Here is a 26,696-nt window from a genome sequence, read left to right on the forward strand (position 1 = left end):
CTAAGTAAGAACTGGAATTATTATTATAAACAAGGTGGGAGAGTGGACTATGTTTTGATGAAGACTATCCAATCAGGAGGGATGGACTACGGGGGTATAAATACCACTGGACTAGACACACCCAGCCATAATCCTTGAAGAAGATGGCAGAGTTTGTCATTGAAACATCGGTTATAATTGATACCTGTACCCGGCAGGAAGCCCAAGAATATTTTATTAGTCGGAATTTGTCTGATTGATACAACCCATAGACAGTTAAACTAATCTGTAATTTCTGTTGACAAGCCTGGCTCAATTTGAGACCCAAATTATTTAAGTAACTGAACAGATACAGATTTTATAATCCCAGAAGTTGCTCTCCACAAGTATCCATTGGTGAATAGGACCATAAATTAATATTCAAATATTCGGTGTATTTATTGTTATTTATCAAATTATTTGTAAATAAATTTAATTCCATTTCCCATTCCCCTGTTGGTCCATGGCGTTCACTTGTGCCAAGATGAGGCTACTATGATTGGGTTCCCTCCAACCTGATGGCATTAATTATCATTTTCTGCTTCTGATAAACCACGCCCCCCCCATTCTCCACATTGACCTTTTGCTTCTCACCTGTCTATTACTTCCCCCCGACCCCTCTTCCTTCCCCTTCTCCAGTGATTCACTCTCCTCTCTTATCAGATTCCTTCCTCTCCAGCCCTTGACCTTTCCCACCAACTTGACTTCACCTATCACCAGCTAGTCTCCTTTCTTTTCCCCACCTTTTCATTCTGGCATTCCCCCTCCCCTCACCTCCTTCTCAGTCTAGAAGAAGAGCCTCAGCCCAAACTTCAACTATCTATTCATTTCCATAATACCCGACCTACTGAGTTCCTCCAGCATTTTGTCTGTGTTGTTTTTTTATTTATATGTCTCCTTATTGGACAGGTCAATATTAGGTGATCCAAAATCTTGCTTTATAATTTATTGTCTACTATATTTCCCATTATACTTACTTTCTATATTTAGTATAGCAGTACAAGGTGATTCACTACTCTGACAGCTCAGCTGAGCAAACTCTCAACATCATACTAACATTTCAACTTTATTGTTGTGTAATTCAAATTATGTGCAAATACATATTAGTGTAAATGAAGCACATCTTAATATATCTTCAGTATCATTTAATTTGTGTAATTACAATTATTTTAATTGCATACAGTATGACTAATCACTTTAACCTTTGTCATTGCAGGCCGTTTGTTTCGGCCTTTTAGCATTGGTCCTGGTTAATCCTGTGTCCCTCTATCTCATTCACTGTGCATACAAGGTGATAACTTCCATATCTTGGGGAGTGCAGATATGCTCATAGAAATTCCAATTTGCTGAAAAAAGCAAGTTTGGAAGAAGTTTGCAAGCTATTCCAAAGTCTCAGATAGGGAATTTGTAAGTTTCAAAATCATGGGGTGGCACGGTAGCGTAGTGGTTAGCACAACGGTTTACAGTACAGGACACCTGGGTTCAATTCCCGCCACTGCCTGTAAGGAATTTGTATCTTCTTCCTGTGGCTGTGTGGGTTTCCTCCAGATGCCTTGGCTTCCTCTGGTACTGGTTGGTAGGTTAATTGGTCGACGTAAATTGTCCTGTGATTAGGCTAGGGTTAAATCAGGTGATCGCTGGGTGGCGTGGCTCGAAGGATCAGTAGAGCCTGTTCAACACTGTATCTCAATAAAAGTAATTCATACTTCAAAATCAAATGGAGCTTGGGTCCTATGGCAAAGGCAAGATTGCATAACCTGTTTTTTGCTGGATATTGCTGTCACAAGCCTCATATATTTGTATCACACTAGTCCCCAGCCAATTGTTAATTTGATGATACAGACGCTACAGGAAACACATATTGGATGTGAAAATATACATTTTATTTTATTAACAGCAGCCAGCCATATACTGGTGTTTTTTTTTTGCAAAAGTTGTTCAACATACAGTGGGAGATATAAGCATACTGTACAACAGGGACTGATTCTCATAGTAGGCCTGAGGAAAAGACATCCCAATCTACATGTAATATCCAGCATTTGAAAGTAACATTAAACTTTTCCTCCAATGAAAATGCTCAGCAGTGGTAAGGGACTTGTCCTAAATGGTAAAGTTCAGATCTGAAGTATCATTAAATGTATTCTTATCCTCTTTTTTTTGTTAACCAATAGTTTAAAATCACCAGTATTGAAGACGTAATGGTCTTCACCACCCAAACTTCATAATTTTAAATTGATTTTGGAAAGACTATACAAAGATATTGTTTTCAGTGCACCTGACTGGTCCTTTGTTGATAAAGAATTGTTCCTTGATGAACCATTAACCCTCAGCCTCAAGCTTGCTTTGACTTGAGAGAGGACATACTTGCCAAATCAGATTCCCATCAAATCTCATCAGCCGTAAGAAACCATTAAATGGTTGAAGCAATTTAAGTGAGGGTTGCCTCGGTCCAAAACTTGGTGGTGGTCGATTGAATTAGTGCTGCGATCCTTTCAAATGTGTTGTCTTTGCAAATTTAAAATAGAAACTTCAAGTAGTTAATTTAGTTTGAGGTTATCAAATTCATTTCAGAGCTACTTATGCAGGTAATAAGACCTGTGTACTCCTTGGCAGTTTCCAGGGGTTTATCTTATCCGTGGAAAGTGCAATAATCACTCTTGTGCAGCAATGCTTAGGCTTGGTGCATCTTGAACAGTGATATGCTAATAACTTTGTTAACTATTAGGAAAGAATTGCCTTCAGAATAAACATGAGCATTATATTAAATATGCATAATTACTGCTAAAAATAAAACTACAAATGATCGCAATACAAGGAAAATGAGCATGACAAAATTATTTTCTAATTACTCGTATCCATATGTAGATTTAAGGAGAGCCAAAACGGAAGATGGATATGAATATCCATTACACGACTGAGACTTCCTTTCCAATAAATGCATTAGAAATTGCTTACAAATTTAAATTTTCACATAGTTACAATGAATACAGTACCATAATCAACATGTCAGCATACACATTGCAATCAGTATTCTGACCAGAATTTTTACAATAACATTAGAGATCCATTTCAAACACTATTCTGTGTGATTTAGCTTAGTTCCAACTCTTAAGCCATCATTTTAAGCAATTGAACACAATTTTGTAGGATTATAGGCATTCAGCTTTCCTGAAGGCAGGAACAAAATTTTGAGTTACATGGTCATTCATTCATTAGTGAAAAGAGAATGTCAAAATGAAGGACAAAAATATTCTAATATTTGAATCCTTTGAACATACTGTCGCAGATTACTCTGAAAGCCTTTTCTTACTGCTATTGTATTTTGTGATAAGCATCCTAAATGTAAACTTTAAAAATATATGCATTTAAAATTGTATTTAAAAAATCAAGCAGGTTACAAATCTGCCCAAAGCTTTAGTGTACTGTATAGCAATGTTCCTCGAATAGATAAAATTAGATATAACACCTTCTGTTCATATCATACACTGGGTCAGAAGAATCTCTTTGGGTTCTCCCCTGCTCCTTGTTAACCACCTTGGTGCTAAAGTTAACTCTGAAAGAAATTACTGTATTTTTACAAGTATCAACTTAATCCTTTTTACATATTCCTATTTCAAGTCCTTAACAATTTAAGCCAATGGCCAATTAACTTTGGTCCCAATAATGTTAGCAGCTGGTGGCATTTTAGTATTTAGTCCTTTTGTACAACAAAACAGTTAAATTTCAGAAACAGCTGCAATTGGTTAACAGGTTAACTATCAAGAAGATACTTTAGGTTTAATATGCAGTCCCTTTCCTTGTATTGCTACAGTGTATGTTATATAACATACCACTGGCATATCATTGCCATTATCATTGGAAATGAACTACTAAAGAAAAGCCAATTACAAAACTGATGACTGAATCCAAAGGCATGTAAACATTGAAGAATTAATCTGGATTTTTTCTGTGAAATTTTAAAGCAGAATATTACAAGATGCAACTGCATATTTAATTTTGACTTTTCCATTGAGTATATGAAACTTCATTATTTAATGAAGCACGCCACGTTAAAACCTTTGTGTTGTGCCAGATCCCAAATGAACCAGCTAAGAGATTTCTACTCATAATTAGACTAATCACTTGGTTGCTTTTTCCATCTCATCATTAATAATTAGTCACAAAAAGTAACCATCGCACCAGACACCCCGAGCTAAAGTAATGTTCCTATTGTTCAATTGTAACCTCGAGTTCAAAAAGTTTCTGAAGGAGCCCCCATTTACCTCACTGCTGACAATCTCAATTCAGCTTAGTTCAAATTTTATTCTAAAACGCCTAAATGAGTGCAGGTTTTCTGTAGAACCTCATAAACACAAGAGATTCTGCAGATGCTGGAAATCTTGAGCAACACACAGACAAAGTGCTGGAGAAACTCAATTACTGCCTAACCTGTTCAGTTCCTTCAACACTTTCTGTGGATTACCCTGGAACTTCCTTGCTTCCTCTCAATTTGTCAGTCACAGTCCCTGTACTTTTGAAGTTCTTGTGGAACGTATTGTTGGCTTTCCATCAACTGGACATTATTTTCATAAATGTTTTCACCGGTATTAATTTGTCTTTGTCTTGGCTGGAGCTCTCTGGGAAATTCTAAGTCTAAACATCCTATATACTCACATCTATGCACAAACGTCCTTAAGTTTTTTTCAATATGATGAAGACATTGAAAAACATTGATAAAGTTTTAGAATGAAATCCACTTCTCAGTATGTTAGGGCAAAATGCAAATGGGCAATGGAGTGTTGTTTTAAAACAAATAATAATCCATCAATTCGGAAGAAAGGAAGTCACGCCTGACAACCACAGATTTCCTTAATTCATCAGAACTACAATCACCTTCTGCAATTCTTTCACAGACTAAATCCCAATGAAAGTATCGTTCTTCCACCTAACTACTCTCCAAGACAACAGAGCTGATGTTTACACACTGAATTTCTTTCAGCACAGAACTCTTATCAGTCTAAGTCTAGAAATGCTTAATACTTCAGGAATGCTACAAGAGCATTTGTTGAAAGTACAAATCAAATTTAATGCCAGCTCACTGAAAAAAATGCGCCCCTCGTAAACATTGTGCAGGTATTTTAAAAAAAAGCATCTGCATTAAAGTCAATTATTGGTGTTTACAAAAGGCTGAAGCAAAAGGTTTAGGAGACATTTATTGGATCATGAGAAAGCTGAACCAAAGAGTTACAAAACCACATGAGTAGAAGGTGCACAACATTCAGATATCAAATGTAAATGACTTTTAAAAAATGTAAATTACCACATAATGGAAGTAACTCGGAAAATGTGTAGCCATCCTTATCACATTTTTCACGTTAATAGCTCCTCTTCTGACTTTGCACCTTAATATTTGCAGGTCATTGCAAATCTTTTTGAAACTGTAAATTTGTTGCCTTTTGACACCAACAATCCATTTGTTCAGTGTTTCAGCTTAAAACAGATGCAAATTTCTTCATCCTTGCATATGACACAAGAGTGACCCTCAGGCTTTTCTCACCTGTACATTATCTGTTAGTTGACGACTATCTGTTCAACACTCTATCCATTCGAGTAATGCTGTTAGCATCACCACCAAAGAGATGATGACACTTTTCAGGGTAGAATGGGTGGCCCAGATGGCTTACAGTTGGGGAATGCATGATGGTAATGGTGCACAGATATTTCTTCAAAAATAAAGCACATTGGATTATTTTAGTAATTACATGTTGAGGCTTTTCCTATTATTACTCAGCAATTTCTGAACGTTATAAAAGATCTGAGATATTACTACCTACAGGTGGAAGCAAGCCAAACCAAATCTAAAACGTGCTCCCTAACCAGAAGTTGCATTGTGGGGAAATACATTTTTAACCATGCAACTTTGTCACCATATCAGGCACTCACGCTTTTTTTGGTTTACTTGCTTAACTAACTGATGACTTCAGGTGAAAACGATGCCAGGTGAGGCCCATTATTTAAATGACAATGATATTTTGGGTGGCAGGGTGGAGATACATTTCTACCAAATGAGGTGAAAGGTGATCCTTCCCTCCACCAGCCTGCAAGTCACCCTTGGGCAAGATGTAGCACCTGCTAAGCCCCTGATCATGGTCATGTGAAGCCATGGGAGCAGATGGTGGATGGCCATATGAGCAGCTGGTGCATCTCACAAGTCCTGGTTATGTGACCACTGATGCCAGGCAGACAATCTCTAAAGAGTATTGATAATGGCTGGGATCCTGTAAAGACACTGCCCAGAAGAAGACAATGGCAAACCACTTCTGTAGAAAAATTTGCCAAGTACAATCATGGTCATGGAAAGACCATGATCGCCCACGTCATACAACAAGGCACATAATGATGATGATGATGGTTTTGAAAACGGTTTCTTTGGGAAGTGCATCCCACAGGGAATGCTTTTCTTGGGAAATGTGTCCCAGGGGTTCAGTTTTTCTGGGGAAACCTACTTCCAGTGAAGTTACTCTGAATTGAAGGGAAAACAAAATAAACCATATGACTGGCATAAATGAGAAAATTCAATTGTACAGGTCAACCATTAATGGAAAATTCTCTGACCTTGTATGGCTACTGATGAAGAGCTTCTGCTTGTTTTATGAAGCTTATTTCTTTGAACAAAATGTATATTCCCCCAGTGTTCTCCAAAGAGCTACCACTTTCCCTCACCACACAGTCACCATTCCCAGAGGTGTGTAATGACTGATGAGTCTTTAGCACAGCCTCAAATATTGCTCTGCAATCAGCGAGCTGGAGATAAATGAAGTCGCTTAAATAGGCGAAATTCACTGAGCTTTGTGGTGCTACGTGTTGGTTGTGCACAGAAACTGCAAACGAATAACTATCTTCAGTGTTCAAGAGAATAAAAGTTTTGCAAATAAACTAATTTGGCGTGACTCCATTGCCAATGCAATTCATAGAGTGCTAATGTTATAATGTTGCAACAATCACTTTGGCTTGCATTTAAATCACTTTGAGTAATTTTGTTGTTTTTGCTCACGTATAAAGCTTTAAAAAATCTGGTCGCAAAGGGGACCTGGTTATGAGTTAGAAAATGACGGCTTGGTTTTTACCATCTAAAAACGACAAGTAAGTCACCTTAAAGCAAGTCAACCTGAGATAACGTCACATGATGCTTATCCTTATAAGATCATTAATGAGTGTCTGTTGTAGCCTGTGCGTTGTGATGTATTTAAGTTAGGGCTTCCCAACCTGGCATCTATGGACCCATTTGGTTAATGGTAGGGGTCCGTGGCATAAAAAAGATTGGGAACCCCTGGTTTAAGCAATGAGATCACCAAGATAATGACGATGTTCGTTCTCACTTTGTTCTGAATACCAGTCACAAATCTCATGTAATCCAAATGTACAATGCCATTGCTCCCAGTTTGTTATCTTGCTGTGGATGTAGAGAAAGAAAACCAGACAAGGAAAAGTTTGAATGCTTCTTACAAGAGGTTGCTGACCCACACACTCTGTGAAGCAACAGAGCCCACAGAACATCAGGATTTATGTATCCCCTCTGAGAATATCCAGGATGCTGTTTTCGTACACTAATAAGAATGGGACTATTCACAGCCAATCAAACAGAACAGCCTTTTGAAATTGTAAGGGAAAAAGAGCTAAAAATCCTGCTTCAATTTGTTGAGCATGGGCTTCTCTAGAAGGATAATTATCTCCACATAATGAAACCTTACAAAATGTGTTACAAACAATAAATAGCATCATCCTCTACACTAGGAACTACGTCTTACCTCAGTGTTGACTTTTGTTCATTTCTAGCTCACCCGCCCCTTACAGCAACCATATGAATCCAGGTAAATTTGTTCTTCTATTAGCTAACCAAAAAATTTGTCAGACTAGAGAATAAAAAGTCAAAATACTGTAGTTATTGATGAAATTCAAGAATGAGGCAAGTGGAAATATTTTATTCATTATTAATCAATGACAAATTTGAGGATTGTTGCAGCATTATAGATCTAACAATAAAAGTCATCCATAGAATACTATTATAATATTTTGTGACTTTATGTGTATATCCTTCATAATACCTACACCAGGGCTTTCAAGGCTGGTTGCGTGATTGAAGATGGTGTGATCTTAACCAGTTAGGCACTGTAATCTTTCCATTTTTGAGGCCAAGATAGGTTTTATGATATCTACACTTAAATGTGATCTAAATTGACTGTAAGAAAAACAGAGTCATTTGGGCTATTTTTAAAATAGCTTATAGAATGACCGTTCACAGTGCAAGGTCTTACAGGCCCAGCTTCCTATAACGTCATTACACAGAGAATCAACTCCTTCTTGGACATCAGTTACCATATGGTCATGATCACCTAAACAACTGCGTGCTTGATTGACAGAACATTGAAAGCCCTTCCTAAAATATATATATATATGTAAAAAAAGTAAAAACTGAGATACCTGAAGTTATAATCCAATAGAAGGTATAAAATCATATCTGACAATTTGCAAAACCATGCAATAAAAGGAAAGCGTTCTCTGTTAACAAAAGCTTTTCTGTTAGTGGGTAACATGTACTGGCCCTGCCGATCATCACTTGCTGAGACGCTTTGCTACGTCTGCGTAAGCGATTTCAATTTCTTTGTCTCCGGGGCAGGTGTTTGTGAACTCATCCCTGGTATAGGCATTCTGCAGGTACCGCCAAATTCCCGTCATGGACTTTGGAATGTCAAAGTTCCGATATTTCTTTGCTACCACCTGGAAAGGAAATACATTTACTTTATAACCTAGCTGTGCAATGATATGCATGCTTAAAAAGTATCCTGAAAAACAAATAATCGTAAGTTTAGTTATAGTCGAAAAGAATTGTAATGGCATAGGAAGTGAGCATTCAGCCTTTCGAATCGATACTAGTTCTTGGTAGAAAAACCTGCCAGTGTCATCCCTGTCAGCTTTATCCTACCCCAAGGGCAGTCTTCTATTCAGGAACTCCTCCCAGCTGACTGACAAAGCCCGGCGTAAGACAAACCCTCCCCACGTGCAAACGGCTACCTCTGTCACCAGATCAGTTTTGGCAGCTGACGGGTTCTCCTCCAAGGCTCATCTACTGTCAAAGCTGTCACTGAAGCTGAGATTTTGTAACCCAGCCAGCAGAAATAGGGACCGGTCCTGGCTCTCAAAGAAGAGCTGGCAGATGGAAGACTCTTGCAGTTAGCAACACCTCCATTTGCCTGCTGTCTCCCATTCTTACGGGCGGCAGTGGTCGCAGCTTTGAGCATGTGCCATTGAGCAGTTCTGTGCTTTGTGGACAGTTTTAAGCCCCTTACCTATGAAAGTATGCACTGGCATTGGAGAGGGTCCAGAGGAGAATATTGAAAGGCCCAAAGAGAGTGGATGTGGAGAGGATGTGTCCTATAGTGGCGGAGTCTAAGACGAGAGGGCACAGCGTCAGAGTACAAGGACATCCTTTAGAACAGAAATGAGGAGGATCTTTGCCAGTGGGTGGTGAATCTGTGGAATTCATTGCCACAGTTAGCTGTGGAGGCCAAGACATTGGGAACATTTAAAGTGGAGGTTAATAAGTTCTTTATTAATAGAGGCATCATACATTATGGAGAGAAGGCAGGAGAACCGGAGTGGAAAGGGAAAATAAATCAGCCATGGTGGAATGGTGGAGTAGACTCAAAGTGCTGAATGGTCTAATTCTGCTCCAATGTCTTATGATCTGTTGAAGTTGACAGGTAAATGCACTGCATCTTTTCGCTGGTGAAATCTACAGATACAGTGCACCGGTGGCAGAAGCAACTGATTATGACGATCATAAACACGCAAAAGTCTGCGGATGCTGGAAATCCAAAGCAACACACATAAAATGCAGGAGAAACTCATCAGGTCAGGCAGCATCTACGGAAATGAACAAACAGTCGACGTTTCAGGCCGAGAGCCTTCTTCAGGACTGAGAGGGAAGGGGGAAGATGCCAGAATAAAAAAGTTGTGGGGGAGGGGAAGGAGGCTAGCTGGGAGGTGATAGATGAATTCAGGAGGATGTGAAAGGTCAAAGGCTGGAGAAGAAGGAATGCTGATAGGAGAGGAGAGTGGACCATAGGAGAAAGAGAAGGAGGAGGGGATCCAGGGGTGGTGAGAAGAAGTAAAAAATCAGAACAGGGAATCGAGGAGGGGCAAGGGGATTTGTTTACTGGTAGGCGAAATGGATACTTATACCACCAGACAGAATATAAGGTGTTGCTCCTCCCCCCCGCCGACACGTGGGAACAGGAATGAGAATCGGAATTAAAATGTTTGGCCACTGAAAGTCCCATTTGTGGCGGACGGTGTGGAGGTGCTTGACGAAGCGTTCCGCCAATTTATGACAGGTCTCACCAATGTAGGGGAGGCCGCATCGTGGCGATGGTGGAATGACAAGTGAGTACTTGTTGTTCTAGATAGTGCTGAGTTGTCTAAGTGTTTTTTTTTTAAACTACACTCATCCAAAGAGTGATGTATTTTCCATCACGCACTTGACTTTTGCTTTGGAGATGGAGGAAATCTTTTGTGGAGACAGGAGGTGAGTCACTTCACACAAAATACCCAAGCCTCACAGTTATCCTCACTGCGAAAATGATTGTATGGCCTACCAGTTAATGGTGACCCATAAGATATTAATGACAGAGCATTCAGTGAGGACATAGATATTAACTGTCAAGCAATTATGAAGGCAAATGATCGTTTAGGATTTAACGCAAGGGGGTTGCAGTCTAAGCAACAGGATTTGTTACAGTTAGGTAGGGTTTGAGTGAGTCTGACCTGACGTATCTCCTTACCTAAAGAAACATATATTTGTTTTGGAGCTGGTGCAACAAAGTTGAGCAAATTGGATCTATAATCTCTGGAGTTCTGATGACAGGTTCAATTTAATACAGACAGAAGAGATTCTGCAGATGCCCCTGTATCCATACACACACACACACACACACACACACACACACATACACAATGCTGGAGGAACTCAGCAGGTCAGGTAGCATCCATGGAAGGATATGAACAGTCAACATTTTGGGCCAAGACCCCTCATCATGGCTGGAAAGAATACGGGCAGAAGCCAGAATAATAAGGTGGGGTGGGAGGGGCGGAGCACAATTTGGCGGGTGATTGGTGAATCCAGGTGAGGGGGGAAGGTAGGCTATCACTCCCCTCTGTCCCCCACCTTTTGTTTTCGATTACTCCTCTGCCTCCTCCCCCCACCCATGACCTGCCTATCATCCACACCTTCCTCCCTCTGGTACCCACCGTCTTCCCTTTATCCCATTGTCTAGTGTCCTCTCCTAGCAGGTAGCATCTTGTCCAGCTCTTTGCCTCACCCACCTATCACCCTCAACCCTCCACTTACCTAAAGACTGAGTCAGCTACAACAAAATGGGCACTTAACCTCCTCCTTCCGGGTATTCCTCCTTTCCGAGCTGTGACAGATTACCCCTAACCCACTCTATAAGTGACAGAGCTCTTCCTTGTATTTCATCAATTTCTTGCAACTTTGTTCTCACATTCAAACTATCAGGACACAGCATTGATAGCACTCACAGTGTCATCACCATCATTTTTAACCTTTTCAGTTTATACCAGCTTCATTGAGGCTCCATCTCCAGGCCCATCATCTGCTCCTGTCCCTTTTCAGCATTTTGAAGGGACCATTCTCTTTACAAAACCCTGGTCTACTCTTCCACCGAATACACACCTTCTTTTATCATGTTACCATGCCAGCTGCAGCAAATACCAGAAATAGCCCTTTACCTCTTCTTCTCCCTGTATCCATAGACGCAATCAGGCCCTCCAAGTGAAGCAGTAATTCACTTGCTCTTCTTCCAATCTACTCAACTGCACTGTGATCCCTTCTACATCAGAGAAACCAAATGCAGATTTGCGGAGCAGTTATGCTCAGCCTGCAGAGACTCAGAGTTCCCTATTGGCTGCCATGTTAATTCTCCATCCACCTGCTACTCTGCCTTAGCTGTCGGCACAATTACGGATCTCCCAGTACAAATCTGGCAAACACTACCTTATCTTCTACCTGATCACCTTCTAGAACTCAAACATCAAACAACTGAATTTCTCTGTTGTATCAGAACTGGCCATTTCCACTGTGAGTTATCCCTCTTCAATTTTGTTTCTGTTTTCTTCTCTCTGCTGAACATGTCCTAGAGCTTCATATTCCAAAATTATTTAATTCCTTCATCTTCATTTTCATTTTCTAAATGGCCCATTATTCTATTGACAGGGTAATGATTCCAAATATATCCCCATAGCAACCCTAGTATCACCCTATCAGAGATAGTCTCTTTGTCTGATCCATTCCTCCCCATCCTCTTTGCTACTTACTTAATGCCCGCTGGCATTTAGGACAGAGAGGCTCATTCAGCTCTGCTGTCACAAGGATCATGATAGAAATTTTTTCCTATCAAATGCCATAAGCATATACAACAGTTCATCTCTGTGCGATAGGAGAACACACATCATAGTACAATAGTCTCTGTGTTATTATTTCATACATTATTATTGCACAGTATTGCATCTTATTGCACATTGGTAAATTATTATTGTGTATATTATTATTCTGTACTTTATTATTAATTATTATTATTATATTTATTATTATTGCTACATATATTTAAATGTTGCTGCTGTAACAAAATTTCCCACAGGATCAATAAAACACATCATTATTATTATTAATGGAGGACCTCCAGCTCTGGCAGTGTTCAGGGTCTCCTTCATGATGTCAGTAGCCTCGTCTCACTTTTCACTTCAGTCAGTCATGCAAATCCTGTATGAAGACTCCGGAATACTGTCACACTCAGATGTAGAAGGATTCTCCATTGCTATATCTGTAACAATTGTGTTCTACCAGTCAGGGTCGTTAACCCTGAAATGAACCCCTGAACTTGGAGGACCAGTGGATCACTCTTACTCGGGCCTCTACTTTTGACCTGTTTGGTGTGGGTGACCCCGCCAAGGGCCAAAGCATAAAGCCCTGACTCCAGCTAACATAGCGCTCTGGGTCATCAAGGCACACAAACTCCAAACCACGATGAGATTATGGGCCTTTTGGATCCTTTCTGCATCTATCAATAACTCATATTCCCCCTTTCACAGGTCTCCGTTTTTCCTTCTACAGATGCTGATTGAGCTGCTGAGTTTTTCAGTTTTGTTTTGGATATCTATTTTGCTCATGTTCTTTCCTGGTTCTGCTTGCCAATGGTAAACTGGATAAGTGAGGGCATTTATTCAAAGCTAACAGGATCCTTCATGAGCATAGTCAGGATAGACAGGAATACAATGGTTTCCGACCTGGCCAAACCTGCCATTGACAAACACAGCAAAGACAGTTTTCCTCAAAGGCCAAGATTATGGTCCAGAAGAGGAGAAAAAGATATGTTTCTTTGATAAAATGAGTTTACTTGGTGGGCCTGTAGAAGCAGTGGAGCCAAGCTCCAGTGCAGTACTAAAGTTAAATATAAACAGGGCCAAAACATCCTGCCAAAGCCATGTGCCAGGTAGTGTTACACTGATTGGTCTTTCTTCCAGACTCCAGATGTTTCAGGTTATTTGGATCTGAACAAAATTAAAATAATTCGACATACCTTGACAATGTGAAGCTTTGGGAGCAGATTGCAGTCTGCAAGTGTCATCTCATCCCCATCTAGGAACTTGCGGTTGGAGGCCTTGATGTCCTCCATGCTGTCAGCATCAATCTCTTCTGGCAGAGCAGTGTTCAAATACTCATCCAACTTCTGCAGGGTTTTCAGCAGGCCTTTTTCCAGAGCTGTAACAACAAATGCAGAGCACTCCAGCTAAACATATGCAAATAATACATAAAATATAGTTCAAGCCATGTCACACTCCTGCAGCTTGGTTAACCTTCAACCACACATTTACATTAATTTCAGTTCAGTGTTCATGGATCATTCTGAAATCTGATGGCAAAGGGAAAAAGCTGTACAGAAAACAATGAATGTGGGCCTGAACTCTCTTGTACCTTCCCCCTGATGGTAACAATGAGGAGACGGCATGTCCTGGATGGTGAGGATCCTTAATTATGGATGCCAGCTTCCTGAGGCACAAACCTCTGGAAGTGGGGAGGCTTGTGCCCATGATGGAGCTGAGCGAGTCCACAACCCTCTGAAACCTCTTACAATCCAGTCAGAATGTCCTCCACCATACATCTCTGGAACTCTTCCAGAGTCTTTGGTGGCATCCTAATAAAGTTCTGCCCTGGCCTGCCTTCGTCGGGATTGCATGATTCTCCCCACATTCCCATCAGCTCCCTCCGATTCTGCCACTCACCCAGAGAACTGGGGCAATTTACGGAAGCCAATTAAGTTACCAATCCCCCCGTGTTTGGATAAGGGAGAAACCCCACATTCCACAGGAGCTCACACAGCAAAGGACCCGAAGTGAGGACTGAATCCGGGTTGCTGGGACAATGAAGCAGCAGTTCTGCACCGTGGCAAAATGCCCCTGAAGAGCCCCTGGCACTCTTAGAATTGTTTTCATTGGTCCATCACTGGCAGTACCAGTTTACAGTTTTACACTTTCTCCATGAACTTCCTCATATTTAAAATTATACAAATAATCGTGCATCAACAGCGTGACGCTTTTTCCTATCAACCTGTCCACCATCTCGTAAGATCATTGCTGACCGGATTACTGTATATTGACCTGCCGTAACCTTTCACCCCTTTTCTTAAACATCTCCGCCTTAAAAATATTTAATGATAATGATATTCCACATCCTTTTGAGGAGGGTTTCAAAGAGTTGTTTAACAAAGAAATTCATCTCAACTTTCTCATAAATTGCTAACTCTCTTAGCTTTAAGCATACATCCCTGCTTCTAGATCCATCCTCTCCATGTCCACCGTAAACCACCTCAGGATCTTTTATTTATTTATTGAGATACAGTGCGAAACAGGCCCTTCCATTTCAAGCCACGCCACCCAGCAATCCTCCAATTTAATCCTAGCTAAATCAGGGGACAGGTTACAATGACCAATTAACCTACCAGCTGGTATGTCTTTGAACTGTGGGAGGAAACTGGAGCATCCGGAGGAAACCCACGTGGTCACGGTTTGAGAACGTACAAACTCCTTACAGGCAGCGGAGGGAATTGAACCTGGGTCGCCCGTACTGTAAAGCCTTTTGCTACTCACTATGCTACCACGTCGCACATGCTTCAACTGAGTTGGCTTTCAACCTGCTAAACTCTGGTAAATATTGTTACAAAGCGTGGAACAAGAATGACAACGGATTAGTATGATTAACTGTTTTACTGTGACATAATGGGATTTTAAAATGCGGGAACCCACTGAGTTGGATTACATGCACACTTGAAAGCCCGTGCAAAAAGAGAATGCCTTCCACAAATCTTATCATAAACTCAGCTCTACATTCCTGCCCACCCTTCATGTACAGTATTGGTCTCCTTGTTGAAGAGAGGACGTCGGTGCATTGGGAGCAGTTTAGAGAGGTTTACTAGACTGATTGAGTGGCAGGATGGAGGTACGTCTCTACCAAAGGAGGTGTAAGTTGGTGCCTGCTCTTGCTCCTAATTTGTATGTTTGCATGATGATTATGTGTAAAGGTAATAGAAGCAATTCAATTCAAGTTTAACTGTAATTCAACCATACATGCATACTCATGAATACAACCAAACAAGTCAGCATTACTCCGCGCCAAGGTACAAAACACAATACCAACAGTCATACACAGCACAAAGCACACATAGCACATACAAGATAGCAAGCACATAAAGGTAACTGTAAGGTAGAGCCACACAATAAAAGAGTCCAAACTCAAGCCATCAATGCCACAGAAAATTGCAGTCGACCACAATAGAGCTTGTCTTCTGCCAAGGGGAAGACTGGGGTGGGGTGGGTGCAGAACCAGCTCCAGCCTGGACGCTGCACCACACTGCCCCCAATGGAGCACACCGGCTCCGACGCCTCTTTGTTTTGCAGCTGTAAACAGACGACACCGCAGCTTGTGGCCTAGACCTTGCTACGACTGAGGCCAAGCAACCCCCGCCCCCTTGCCATCCGCCCCAGTTTCCTGCTAATGAATCAGAAAATTGAAGTTGCGGCATTGCACATTAACACTGTCCAAAAGGGTCTTGCGATGATAAGAACTAAGACGGTCACTCGCTGTTAGACTGAACACCTCGTTCAACTCAGGCAGCAGAAAGATGCGCAGATCCTTCACTTTTTCCAACAATAAACAACTCACTGATGGGGTAGACCTACAGTGCGTTAAGTTCTTAACGTATAGCAAGTTCTTGCGATCACTAAAAATACGATTAAATGGGACAGTAGCCCCTTTAGTTGACCCGTAGAAGCCGCACCAACCGAACGCACCGCCATCTTACCAAAGCAACCTATCTTTCCCTAAACTCGTTGACCGAACTTCACTCATGTGACAGGACCAAAAGTTCCCCAATTAGAATGAAAAGTGAGAGCCTGTGTGAGTGAACTGGCACAGTACCTTTCCTTTCACTGCATAAATGATCACGTTGTCATCCGATAATGCCTCTCCTTCATTACACGATTCAGTAAAACTATTCTACTGGACTACACACATACACAATCTTCTTCAGCACACTTTCAACAGCCTTTGACTAAATCTTTGGGGAGCTCTTCAGCTTTGGCACAGTGTCAATCTCCTTTCAGCCTCGCTTCTGCTAAGTGTTTTGAGACAGTTTTTTCCCCAATGCAAATGCATATTAATAATTCAAATTGATGATGAAAATAACCTTGCTGAAATTCAGGCTTTCACCAAAAGAAATACAGAAAATGTCATAAATGTAGATTTAGATAACCTTATTCAGAGTTGAAAATATTCTTTCTACCAAGCACATTTTCATCGGAAGTGCGTTTTTAAAAAATTATTTCAGCACTTAATGCAAGCATATTCAGTGTACAATCTATTACCAGATTGCATCACCTTCAATACCTTGAACCAGAGTATGATAATGTCAGTGATAAAATCTAACTTGTTGTGATTAGATTTATTTTCTTCCCAGATATTTCACAATGACTGCTCTTGTGAAAACAAGCACTAAACTTAAGGTACAGTTTAAGACACCACGGTAGCGTAGCGGTTAGCTTGAAACTCTTATAGCTTGGAACGTTCCGGAGTTTGGAGTCCCTGTAAGGAGTCTCTGTATATTCTTCCCATGGAATGCATGTGTTTTCCTCAGGTGCTCTAGTTTCCTCCCACAGTCCAAAAACATGCAGGGTAGATTAATTGGTTATAGTAAGTTGTCCCGTGATTAGGTTAGGGTTCATTGGGATTGTGGGATTACTGGCTCGGAGGGTCAGAAGGGCCTACCCTGCTCTGTATTGCTAAATGAATAAATAAAAGTCATTGATTGTCATGCAATCTGACGGTGTTACGCTAGGAAACTAGAGTAATGTCATACATAATGTGGTATGTGTGTATGAAATATAAGTAAAATATTGCAATGGGGCCATTTGCATTCGACCTGGCCACAGGGCCAGGGTTAGAGTGGGAGGCTTTGGCTCACCCGGCCTGGGCAATGTTGAGGGGTTGCAGCACAAACAAGGTATGACTATCAAGCAACACACATCAAAGTTGCTGGTGAACACAGCAGGCCAGGCAGCATCTCTAGGAAGAGGTACAGTCGACGTTTCAGGCCTAGACCCTTTGTCAGGACTAACTGAAGGAAGGGCTAGTAAGAAATTTGAAAGTGGGGGGGGGGGGGGAGATCCAAAATGATAGGAGAAGACAGGAGGGGGAGAGATGGAGCCAAGAGCTGGACAGTTGATTGGCAAAGGGGATATGAGAGGATCATAGGACAGGAGGTCCGGGGAGAAACAAGAGGGGGGGGGAACCCAGAGGATGGGCAAGGGGTATAGTCAGAGGGACAGAGGGAGAAAAAGGAGAGTGAGAGAAAGAATGTGTGTATAAAAATAAATAACGGATGGGGTACGAGGGGGATGTGGGGCATTAGCGGAAGTTAGAGAAGTCGATGTTCATGCCATCAGGTTGGAGGCTACCCAGACGGAATATAAGGTGTTTTTCCTCCAACCTGAGTGTGGCTTCATCTTTACAGTAGAGGAGGCTGTGGATAGACATGTCGGAATGGGAATGGGATGTGGAATTAAAATGTGTGGCCACTGGGAAATCCTGCTTTCTCTGGTGGACAGAGCGTAGGTGTTCAGCAAAGCAGTCTCCCAGTCTGCGTCGGGTCTCGTCAATATGACTATCAAGAGTGAGACTGATCAACCCATCAGTGAAATTATTCCTGATGAGTTACTGAACTGAAAGCCCTATGCCTATTATAATCCTACAAAAGGATCTGTTCTATTCTGCTGGCATTGGTGATATGACCGTGCTATTTTAAGAGGGGTTTGCAGAGATTACATTGGAGGCATTCATCTTGTTGCTGGTGACATATATTTCACCAGAACAGTAATGTACTGCTTTTCCTGGCATAGTTCCTGTTGATTGACTGTCAGGATGTACTGAAATGATAAAGCATGAGGTATGACCTTGAAAGATACTTTGCTTAAGTGCAGTGGGAAGTATTAATGTAGACATTTTGCAGGGAAGCGTAATCTTTGAATAATGAAAAGCAAGTTACTTTTCCTCACTCCCATTATCCTACAGAGGTGGAAGTCAGCTTAATCCTGAAAACCCAGAGGGTTTTGATCAGTCATAAAATATATTCATCAGTGTCTTAGCACTGTTAAGGTCAGAAGTGTAATGTAACTAACAGGATCTGGTGAGACAGTCTTAAACCACCATATTCTCAGATCAGACTATATTAATCAATAGTAAATATCTTTGAACATGAGGATAATCCTTTATGATATTTTTGGAGTAGTCCAAGTGTTAAAAAAGGAACAAATAAAGGATATAAGAAAGGATTTAATCACAGTCAGATGACAAGAATTTCATTAATATGTGTAACCCTGTTACAATCTGTAATTCCTCATTTTAACGTATTTCCTCTCCGATTATGAAAACAAACATATTTATCTAGATATCTTCAAGCTATTCCAGTAAATTAATTACTTTTGAAGAGAATTATTCTTGTAGGATCAGCAAACATATTATCCAATCTCATGCACAATATGGTCATACAAAGAGTAATAGATTAACTTTGTGATAATTTATATGGCTTAATCTTAAATATATTGGACACAAATATCGAGAGGAAACACCGACTCTTCTATAATAAGTGAAACAATGCATTTTACATCAACTTGAGAAAGCAAATGCATCTGGATTTGCTGCCCCTTCTGGAATATGGTACTAGCAGTAGAAATGATACCTAGAATAGCTTAGCAGTCTGTCCACACTGCGCAGAAATCGCAGCTTAACTTTGGTGCTCAAGAGAAGAACAAGAACCAATTACGTCAGGAATTAAAGATAAGAGACTACTCCATCAAGTCATGGCTGACCACTACAAAGAATTTATAGTTATTTATAGAATAAGCAACAAAGAAACACTTCTTTCAGGAAACAAGAATAATAGAAAAAAAAGGGATGATTGTGAAGATAGATAGCTCACACTCCTGAGTTTTACACATTGCCAACAATTCAGGATTGTTATGTATTGTAACTCCAAAACATAAAACTAATTGAAAGAAAAACAAAAAGCTGTGAAATAATCTCAGGCTCTGGGCCTCCTCTGGTGGTTGCAGGAGATGAATGCAGGAAGTGCTCCTAACAGTTCTGACTACCTTCCTTCTGCATGTGTTGGCATCCCAATCAGTACATGGCGAGCTACTCGATCTGCTGATCTATCCCAGGCAGGCCGCCACACAAAACTGAGCCAGTGCTTTCATTTTGACCATGCCTAAATTACCAGTGCATGGTCAAGTAGTTGGCGCATGTAGTTACCAGTGTTGGCATGTGGCCAAGTGGTTAAGGTGTTTGTCTGGAGATCTGAAGGTCGCTAGTTCGAGCCTCAGCTGAAGAAGCGTGTTGTGTCCTTGAGCAAGGCACTTAACCACACATTGCTTTGCAACGACACCGGTACCAAGCTGTATCGGCCCTAGTGCCCTTCCCTTGGACAACATCGGTGGCGTGGAAAGGGGAGACTTGCAGCATGGGCAACTGCCGGTCTTCCATACAGCCTTGCCCAGGCCTGCGCCCTGGAAACCTTCCATGGCGCAAATCCATGGTCTCATGAGACTAACAGATACCTATAAAAGATTACCAGCATGTAGATACTCCAGCACATCAGTTCTCTGTTTGGATGGTACAACAACTCTCAATCCTCACCTAAAGCAGCATCTGTCAAGGACGTTCATCCCGGCGCTGGTAAAAATGGGGGAATGGGAATTTGTGCTGCATACTCCAGATATTTTGGGTAGCCATGCAGACCTGAGACAATGTGCGGTCTTTTCTGGTTTCTCTTTGGATCATCTCTGCTTTAATAGGGAGATCTTTTATTTGCAACAGGGAGAATTCATCATGTTAAGAGTTTCCTTTTGTAAATTTTTCAGATGTTTTAGTTTCCAACCGTAAACAGGACAATCCATCAGCATTTCCATGATCAGTTGTCCTCTTGAACGCTGGTGATCTTCTATTTGTGTCCTCCAAGAAAAAGAGGCCATCTCTACAGTCATGCTGCTGCTGTTAATGGAACACCCTTCTGTGGACTGAAAATGGACACTCGTGGTTGATGATCGGTAATGAGGGTAAACTCTCTCCCATACAAGTACTGGTTGAAACATCTTACACCTCAAATCAGACTCAAGGCCTCTCTGTCAATCAATGTGTAACTTTTTTCTGCAGCAGTAAGGGAACATGAAGCAAAGGCTATGGGGTATTCACTTTCATCACTGATAACATGTGACATGACCGCACCTATCCCAGAAGGCAAGGCATTACATTCAAGCTTCACTGGATGATGTAGATCATAATCTATGAGTACGGTGACTGACGCAACCATTTCCTATACCTTTTGGAAAGCTACCTTACACTACTTTTTCGTTTGCCATTCCTTCCCAATTTGTAGTAATGAGTTCAAGGGGTTTGGCAGGAACCTGTTATGGTAATTGACAAATCCTAAAAAGGACAGCAACTACGACACCACTGGGGCATCAACCACTACTTGAATTTTCTCAGCATATTTGCGTAATTCTTGTGCGTCGATGGTGTGACCACAGTAAGTGGGGCTTGATTTAAAGCATTCACACTTGTTGCGTTGTGTTCTGAGCCCATAACCTTCTAATCTGTCTTGAGATTTGAGAATTTCCTTATCATCCTCACTGGTAAAAATGATGTCATCCAGGTAACACTGAGTGCCTTGAAGGCCTAGTGGCACCTGGTTCATAATTTTCTGCCAGAGTACAGGTGAAGATGATACTCCAGAAAATAAGCCCATTATAATGATAACGCCCTCTGTGAGTGCTTATGGTGAGAAACACTTTGGGCTCTTCTTCCATCTCCGTCTGTAGGTGGGCTTCAGTGAAGTCCACTTTGCCGAAGTGTTTTGCTCTAGAAAGGTCGGCGAAGGTTTCCTCTATCCTGGGAAGAGGCTATTTTCAGCATTGAGTTGATCATGACCTTAAAATCACTTCAGATCCTGACAGTCAGAATCAGAATCAGAATCCTTTATTATCGCCAAGTATATGGACACATACAGGGAATTTGATGCCGGTTTCCCTGAGCTCTCGCTGTACACAATCAAAAAGTAAACAAAACAATACTGCAAATAATCATAACTATATACAATGAGATATACCAGTGCATGTACCGGTGGACTTGGTTTATAATAGACTAAAATTCAAGTGTTCATAAGACTGATGGCATACGGAAAGAAACTGTTCTTGTACCTATTTGTCCTGGCATACAGTGATCTAAAGCGCCTACCAGAAGGCAGGAGTTGGAACAGATGATGTCCAGGGTGTGATCCAGTCCTGTTCTTCTTGGCTACTGTGACCACTGACATTGACATGGGCTCCCGTCAACCTTGGGAAGAATTTCTTCAGCCTTTATGTGATGTAGCTCACTGGCTACTTTATCACAGACGGTATAAGAAACTGCATGGACTTTGCAAAATGTGTGTGTGACACTTTCATTTAACACTATTTTGCCCTTGAAATGTTTGAATTTTCCAAAGTCATCTTTGAACACTGCTGTGGCATCATCCAATGCCTTTCTTAATTTGCCTTCAATTGACTCTGTTGCAAGGGATGTGAGATGCAAATGGTGGATGGAACCCCAAACAAGTTGAGGTTGTCTCAGCCACTCATGACTCCACAATGCTGGCCCTCCAGGTTTTACCACACATAAGCTGAATATGGCTTGTTGGTTGTTGAATTTCACAGTTACAAATGTCATTCCCATTATTTCTTCTCCAGTATAAATCTTAGTTGAATATCTGCAGGCTTCAGTTCAGTACCTTTGAATTGCCATTCAAACTCATTTTGTAGAATGACTGAAACAGCCAAGTCAGTGTCCAATTCCATTTTAATTAATTTGCCATTCACTTCTGGTGTAAGCCTTATTGCTTGTCTATTATTAGTTTGCACAATGTGAATCTTAAGGCTACCCAGTCTTGTCATTCTCATCATTATCAGATTTTTCATCAACAGCATGCAGATTAGTGCTCCTTTTGCAACTGCAACTTGATATTTTATCTTTATCTCTTTGCTGCGCAGTCCATTTTTTTTGTCTGCCTGACATGCTCCTTGCATGCGTCCTACTTTGTGGCATTTTCTGTGTGTTTCACCTTTAAATCTGCATTCGTCTGGTGTATGAAAGCCCCTGCCATAATGGTAGCACAATTTGTTCGGCTAGGCAGTCCACCGTTCAGATACTACAATTTTACTCACGCTCACTTTCATTCCTGACTACAACTCAATTGTGTCTCTGTCTACTGTTTCCATTAATACAGCAATCTCAACTGCTCCTTTGAATGTGAGTTTTGCTTCTGTTAGGAGCCATTCTTGAATATTTTCTTGTAAGATTGAACAAATTAAATGATCTCTCAGTGCATCATTACACCCATCACTAAACTGACAAGGCTCAATCTCTCCAATTCAGCCACAGTCTGAGCTTGGATCACCTGGTCTTCAAAAGGGAGATCTGTGTGAAAGTTCTTGGGCCTGTGTTTGGCCTGGTCAAAAGCTTTCACTTGTAGGTTGAGAATGCATATTACCTACTGTGGACCATTTCCTCTCCAAAGTCTTGTATCACTTCTATGGTCTTGTGCTTCGCTCATAGCATTGCATAATTGCATAAGCACTGAGCCTCAAGGGACAGTAACCGTACTATCAATGCTACATTTTGTTGTTAAGACCATTGGCTTAATTAACAAGGCATATTTTAAAAAGTGAATTGAAGGAGCAGAGAAATAAAGATGTAGCAAGATTTCGGAAAAGAATTATAGAGCTTTAAATGCTTTGATTGGAACCAACCATAATTTTCCTTTACATTTTACAGTACGTAATTCTTATTGTGCAACCATAAAAATTTATCTTCTGAGTGGTTCAGAAACGAGAGAGAGTCTGTTATCATTTAACTCCATATTGTTATATTATCTTAACGATTATCAGAAAAAGTGCAATGTTTATTGATCTTGATCGATTACAATTGAAGCTGATTTTATTGATTATTTTAAGTGTCGACAAAAAGAGTGCACCTATAACAAAGTGTCCTTTGAGAACAGCAGATGACATTAAATGATCAGATGATGTAATATATGATTTCAATGTCCCTAAACATTTGAGCTACTGCCAGCTTTCAGTGGCTTTGTGAACGTTATTTATTCAGTGTTGATAATGGTACAGGGAGAACTGAGATGAATGTCAATACCAGCTCAGTAATTACATGTCTCCCCATTATGATGTGTGTTCTTTTATCAGTTATTTTATTAGTCCAGGCCAAGAGGGACATGAATGATTTCAATAATGCAACAAAAATTTTTGAGAAGGCACCCAGCAACTGCAAGGAAATCACTTTTGTCTCATATCATTTCAGATGCTAATGCCTTAAAACACTCTGTTCATTTATTTTAAATATATACTTTATATTTTCAGCTAAGATTTAACTCATTTTTTTTTTCAAAGGGAAGTAGCAGAAGAATCAAGCTCTGCGATATATTGTTCAGGAAATTATTGATTATAGAACTCTGAGCTTTTCCATTGCGTAAGAAACGATAAGATTTCATCTGTAGCTGTTATTCTTTTATCTCCATTTTGAATAACAGGAGGCAGGGAAGATGGATAATTCCTTTGGCACTTCTGGCTAAACATGGCAGCAAAGGGTTCACCTTTATCTTCAGAACTCATGCTGGGTTCCAGCATTATTACAGAAGGGAAAGTTCTTGAAGTCATTTCTTCACACTAGCGGTTTAACTGCGCAGCACATTTCACATCGAAATGCAACAAGGTTGTATTGCTTTATTCTAATTCTCAGTGGGTTTGTTTAGTTCTGTCCATTTTTTTTATATTTCAGTGTTCATTTTCATCTACTGTAGTTTTTGATGCACTCTGGATCAATTTTGCTGTTGCTTACATCAGGGGTCCCCAACCTTTCTTGCACCGCAGACCGGTTTTATATGGACCATATTCTTGCGGACCGGCCAACCGGGGTTGGGGGGGGCCAGTGGGGGGGCTGTTCAAGTAGGGTTAGACTCACCTCAACGTGTCTTTTACAGTTAGGGTTGCCAACTTTCTCACTCCCAAATAAGGGACAAAAGTAGCAGTTTACCTGGACACTTTACCCCAGAAAGACTACCATGACCATGAGACCTTGCATGGGCACCTGTGTGCGCATGCGTGACATGCACATATGTGACGTCCGCATGCACGTACGTGCTGATTTTTTTCCACAAATCGGTTTTGCCTTCATCTTCCCGACTGTACATACATTAACATTATTTCTACTTTATATAGGCTGTGTATTTATCATATCATTCCTGCTTTTACTATATGTTAGTGTTATTTTCCATTTTATGTGTTATTTGGTATGATCCGGTAGGTTATTTTTTGGATCCAGGAACGCTGAAAAATTTTTCCCATATAAATTAATGGTAATTGCTTCTACGCTTCACGTCACTTCGGCACGAAAGGTTTCATAGGAACGCTCTACCCTAGCGGGGGGAAATACAGGACAAGGATGATCCCGTATGCGACAAACCAATTTAGCCCAATATTCGAGATGTCCCGGCAAATACGGGACAGTTGGGAACCCTATGTTCAAGTTCAACAGTGTGTGACAGGGAATGAGGAAAGGCGCAGCTGACTCGTATCGTTTCCTCGTAGCCCGGTGGTTGGGGACCGCTGGCTTACATGGTGTCGGTGTTCTTGCTAGCACAAGTGGGAGGGGGCTGATGGTTTTGCTGCTGCATGCATGAAGGATGGGTGGGGGAGTGCTTCGGATGAATGATATTCTATCATTCATCCTATGGGGTCTCTTTTTTCGTGGATCTCTATGAAGTGTAAGAATTTCAGGTTGTATACTGTATATATACTCTGATATTAAATTAAATCAACCTAAAACTCATGCGTGTTTGTACCTCTCTTCCTCAAGAGGTTGAAAGCAGAGTCTTTGAATATTTTAAGACACAATTGATAAGCTAGAGGGTGAATAGTTACTCTACAAGTGATGGGAATGTGGAATTGAAGGTACAATCATGCCATACAAAACCATGATAAATTGTGAATAAGGCTGAAGGCTCTGGGTAGCCTACTCTTGCTTCTAAATCCATAAGACCATAAGAGATAGGAGCAGAATCAGGCCATTCCGCTCACCAAATCTGCTCCACCATTTTATCATGGCTGATCCATTTTCCCTTTCAACCCCATTCTCCTGCCTTCTCCCTGTAACGTTTCCTGCCCAGATTAATCAAAAACCTATCACCCACCACCTTAAGCAGACCCAAAGAGCTGGCCCTCACAGCTGCCTGTGGCAATGAATTCCACAGATGTGCTACCTTCTGGCTAAAGAAATTCCTCCTCATCTCCGTACTAAATAGATGCCCCCTGTTCTGAGGCTGTGAACCTCTGGTCCTGCATTCTTCCACTATAGGAAATATCAACTCTATCTTGGCCTTTCAACATTCAATAGGTTTCAATGAGATCTCCACTCATTCTCCAAAATTCCAATGACTAAAGGCCCAGATCCAACAAACGCTTCTAATATGATAACCCTTTCATTCCCAGAATCATTTTCGTGAACCTCCTCTGAACCCTCTCCAATCTCAGTACATCCTTTCTCAGATTAGGGACCAAACCTGCTCAAAAGATTCACTCATACCCCTTTTGCCAATCACCTGTCCAGCTCTTGGCTCCATCCCTCCCCCTGCTGTCCTCTCCTATCATTTTGGATCTTCCCCTCCCCTCCCACTTTTAAATCTTTTACTAGCTCTTTGTTCAATTAGTCCTGACGAAGGGTCTCGGCTTGAAACATCGACTGTACCTCTTCCTAGAGATGCTGCCTGGCCTGCTGCGTTCACCAGAAACATTGATGTGTGTTGCTTGAATTTCCAGCATCTGTAGAATTCCTCGTGTTTGCAAAAGATTCTGAGTTAAGCCTTACCAGTGCTTTATAAAGCCTCAGTGTTACATCCTTGCTTTTATATTCTAGTCTTCTCAAGATGAATGTAAGCATTACATTTGCCTTCCTCATCATCGACTCAGCCTTCAAA

At 41.0% G+C, this 26,696-nt stretch overlaps 1 protein-coding gene across 1 annotated transcript in view; it reads right to left on the reverse strand.

The window, feature by feature from the left end:
- Window positions 1-1,879: 1,879 nt before the first annotated feature.
- Window positions 1,880-26,696, reverse strand: part of LOC140190409 (chloride intracellular channel protein 4) — a 145,506-nt gene continuing 120,689 nt past the window's right edge. Inside the window, exons 5-6 of the mRNA XM_072246966.1 lie at window positions 13,653-13,834; window positions 1,880-8,775 (exon numbers count right to left, since the gene is read on the reverse strand). Coding sequence (XP_072103067.1) covers window positions 8,611-8,775; window positions 13,653-13,834 — 347 coding nt within the window. The 3' untranslated portion in view covers window positions 1,880-8,610. The remainder of the gene's footprint in view (window positions 8,776-13,652; window positions 13,835-26,696) is intronic.

This window comes from Mobula birostris, chromosome 30 (assembly GCF_030028105.1).
Source record: "Mobula birostris isolate sMobBir1 chromosome 30, sMobBir1.hap1, whole genome shotgun sequence".
NCBI classification, from domain to species: domain Eukaryota; kingdom Metazoa; phylum Chordata; class Chondrichthyes; order Myliobatiformes; family Myliobatidae; genus Mobula; species Mobula birostris.